The 3,522-nt window shown below is 40.3% G+C and overlaps 1 protein-coding gene across 1 annotated transcript in view; it reads left to right on the top strand.

Annotated features, from left to right (window-relative positions):
* The window catches only part of RHOV (ras homolog family member V), a 160,669-nt gene extending 157,551 nt beyond the window's left edge, over positions 1-3,118 (top strand). The window contains exon 3 of the mRNA XM_077464928.1: positions 2,017-3,118. Within this exon, the coding sequence (XP_077321054.1) occupies positions 2,017-2,457 (441 nt within the window). The 3' untranslated portion in view covers positions 2,458-3,118. The remainder of the gene's footprint in view (positions 1-2,016) is intronic.
* The last annotated feature ends 404 nt before the right edge of the window (positions 3,119-3,522 follow it).

The raw sequence follows: 3,522 nt of genomic DNA on the forward strand, positions 1-3,522 counted from the left end.
CTCTCCTATTTTTTCCCATAGAGCGCGGAAGTCTCTATACACAATGTGTATAGCTTGTCATACAATTAGCGAGGACTAGCTAGAAAGGACACTAAATGTGGATCCCAGCTCTTATTTCATATACAATTTTAGCATTATTTGCATCATACACATTTATAGACTTTAACAACTGGTGTTAGAAGCATTTTTGCATGTGTGATTGTGTGTAAAATAAATACAAATATTTTATATACTTACGTAAATGGGTAACCCTGCCCCCCTCTGACACCACAAGGAAAGCCATAGGGAAGTCCCTGTGCATCAGAGGGCAGGGTCACTGGGTGGCCCCGACCTCTAGAATATAAGAGCTGTCATCTGAACAGAAGCGTCACATAACGGGAGACTCCCATTGAGGCGGATCGTCCAAAGGATGTAGTGGGGAAGAAGAAGCCGGAGGAAGATGCCAGATGAAAAGTCTGGAGGAAGAAGCAGAGGAAACAGAAGAAAACCGAAAGAAGAACAGAAGAAGAAGCGGGGAAAGAAGAAGACATTAATAAAGGAATTGTCAAAAACCTGCTATTGTGTTTTTATTTTTTATTTTTTTTCATTTTTGACATTTTTTGTGAAATGGTAGAGGTAAATTACCAATTCACACAGGGGCGGGCAGTATCTGGGGGTCCCCTTGTTAAAGGGGGCTTCCAGATTCCGATAAACCCCCTGCCCGCAGACCCCCACAACCTCCAGGCAAGGGTTGTGGAGGTAAGGCCCTTCTCCCCATCAATGTGGGGACAAGGTGCTTTGGGGGGGGGCTACCCCAAAGCACCTTCCCCATGTTGAGGGCATATGGCCTGGTACGGTTCAGGAGGGGGGCGCTTTCTCATTCTCCCCCTCTTTTCCTGCAGCCTGCCAGGTTGCATGCTCGCATAAGGGTCTGGTATGGATTTTTGGGGGGACCCCACGCCATTTATTTATTAATTTTTTTACATTTTGGTTCTAGGTTCCCCGGTGGGGGAATTGCATTCCATTTTTTCAATGACTTCTATGTATTGCCAGGGCCAACAATTCAGTATAGCCGCGAGTAGTTTTAAATTACTTTTTTTCCTTTTTAGAAATGTAATTTTGTTCTCAGACTGTTCTAAACCCAGGAAAAATGCGACAATTTACAGGCATACTATATACACCCCCCAGGTACGAACTTTAAAGGAATATTACACTTTTAGTGTTTGACTTTAAGCATTATTAAAATCACTGCTCCTGAAAAAAATGCAGTTTTTAAAACTTTTTTTTTTTTTTTTTGCATTGATACATGTCCCCTGGGGCAGGACCCAGGTCCCCAAACACTTTTTATGACAATAAATTGCATATTAACCTTTAAAATTGTCACTTTTGATTTCCCCCATAGACTTTTAAAGGGTGTTCCGTGGCTTTCGAATTTGCCTCGAACATCCCAAATTGTTCGCTATTCGGCAAACAGCCAATGTTCGATCCGAACGTAAAGCCCACCCCTAGTGACAATGGACACTAGCGCAAATAATGGGGGGGTGAACCTACTGACAATAAAACTGTAGGGTTTACTCTAGAGACAGGTTCCCTTTTTAAGACATGGTGAACAGTTTCATAGGAACTTGGGAAAAATGCATATAATGGCATTATTAATGTATTCTTGACTATGTACATGGAATCAAGTGTAGCGTTTAAGCAGACTTTGGGGTTAATTTACTAAAACCAGAGAGTACAAAATATGGTGCAGCTGTGAATGGTAGCCAATTGGCTTCTAAATTCTGCTTGTCCAATTAATCTTTGAGAATAAAACCTGGAAGCCGATTGGTTTCTATACAGAGCTGCACCAGATTTTTCACTCTCCGGTTTTCGTAAATCAACCCGCTTGTGTGAAAATGCAAAGGTAAGGAGATATCTCTCGCTCTCTCTCAAAAATATTAATATATATAATTGCTTAGTGCAGGGGTCTCCGCTTGATCTGATCTAACCATGGTGCCTTGCTAAATATTTTTTCTTTTTTACTTTTTTTTTTAATAGGAAGACTTTGACCATCTTCGATCCCTGTGTTACCCTGAGACGGATGTTTTTCTGGTGTGTTTTAGCGTGGTGAATCCTAGCTCATTTCAGAATGTCACAGAAAAATGGATTCCAGAGATCCGCATGCACAGCCCGCACACTCCAGTGGTATTAGTTGGAACTCAAACAGACCTCAGAGATGATGTGAATGTGTTGATCAATCTAAACCGCTACTGTGTCAAGCCTGTAAGCGAGTCCCAAGCACAGGCTGTGGCTCAGAAAATCCGAGCTCATACATATGTTGAATGCTCTGCACTGACTCAGAAAAACCTTAAAGAGGTGTTTGATACAGCTATTCTCAGTGCAATTGAACACAAGGTACGATTAGAGAAAAAACTGAGCTCAAAGGGTTTTAAACGACTTTCAAAATGCAGATGGAAGAAATATTTCTGCTTTGTTTAAATCTACTCCAGCTGCATTTGTCTAACTTTACACTCTCTGAATTATCGCCTATGCCTTGGAGACTCCACTATGACTGATTACAAGAATGCAGGAGCACTGGTTCCTACTACTAAGAACGTGAATACAGCCTTAACTTTTTTCAAATGGCATCCTGCACTTGTCCTTTACATATTTGTGAAGACTATAAGGCTTAGCCCCTCATTTATTGTTGCAACCAAACCATGTATTTTCATGGAAACCTCTATTTTATTTCCCAAGAAAGGAGTGGGGCTATTGGGTAAAGTTCTTGTGATATGGTTTTATAACAATTTGAATATGTAGGTGCTTGTTATAAATCACCCACTTAAAAATCACTGTTAACTAGACTTCTGGTACGATCCTCTCTACAGAAACATTACTATGAAAACTACTATTTTTATAATAGATGCAAATAGTATTTGCCACTGTAGCAAGTGATTTTGTCTACTTGTGGTTTTCTGTAACTGAAGTTGAGGGCAATACAGTCTCAAATCACACACTTTGCTTTTCTCACCAATTTGCTTATTTTCTAATATGTAATTAGGACCTTTTATGATTTATTTGATGCTGTCATTTTGAAGCAACCAGGATTTTATTTACCTCAAAGTTCAAATATAAACAGTGGTGCCTACTTTTCTAAGCACTTTTTTGGGACCTTGTTAATCAGTCTAATCTGTGCTATGCTGGCTAAGCGATGGGCAACTTTTCAGCTAAGGAAAAAAGGGGGATGATGGTGCAAGGACCATCTGGGTAGTAATATAAAATAAAGTTACTAAAAATACAAGGGGGATGATGATGTCAGCTCAGGGGAAAATGGTTCCAATAGAAGTTCCAGTTTGCACTGGTGGCTGCAACCTTAAGAGTAGAAGCAAAACTCTGGAAGACAAAGATAAAACAAAAACAAGGTGCGCTAGACTCGGTGCAGTATTATAGTATCCATTTAATATAAATAAAGCAAGTCAAATGGCTGTTCACAAAGGGGAAGTAAAATCAGGCACATAAATGCAAGATCCAAGGGGCGGAGTCACTCAGCGGTCTGAGATGCTG

This window comes from Lithobates pipiens, unplaced genomic scaffold, assembly GCF_037356315.1.
Source record: "Lithobates pipiens isolate NorthernLeopardFrog02 unplaced genomic scaffold, aLitPip1_a1.2 Scaffold_30, whole genome shotgun sequence".
NCBI lineage: Eukaryota > Metazoa > Chordata > Amphibia > Anura > Ranidae > Lithobates > Lithobates pipiens.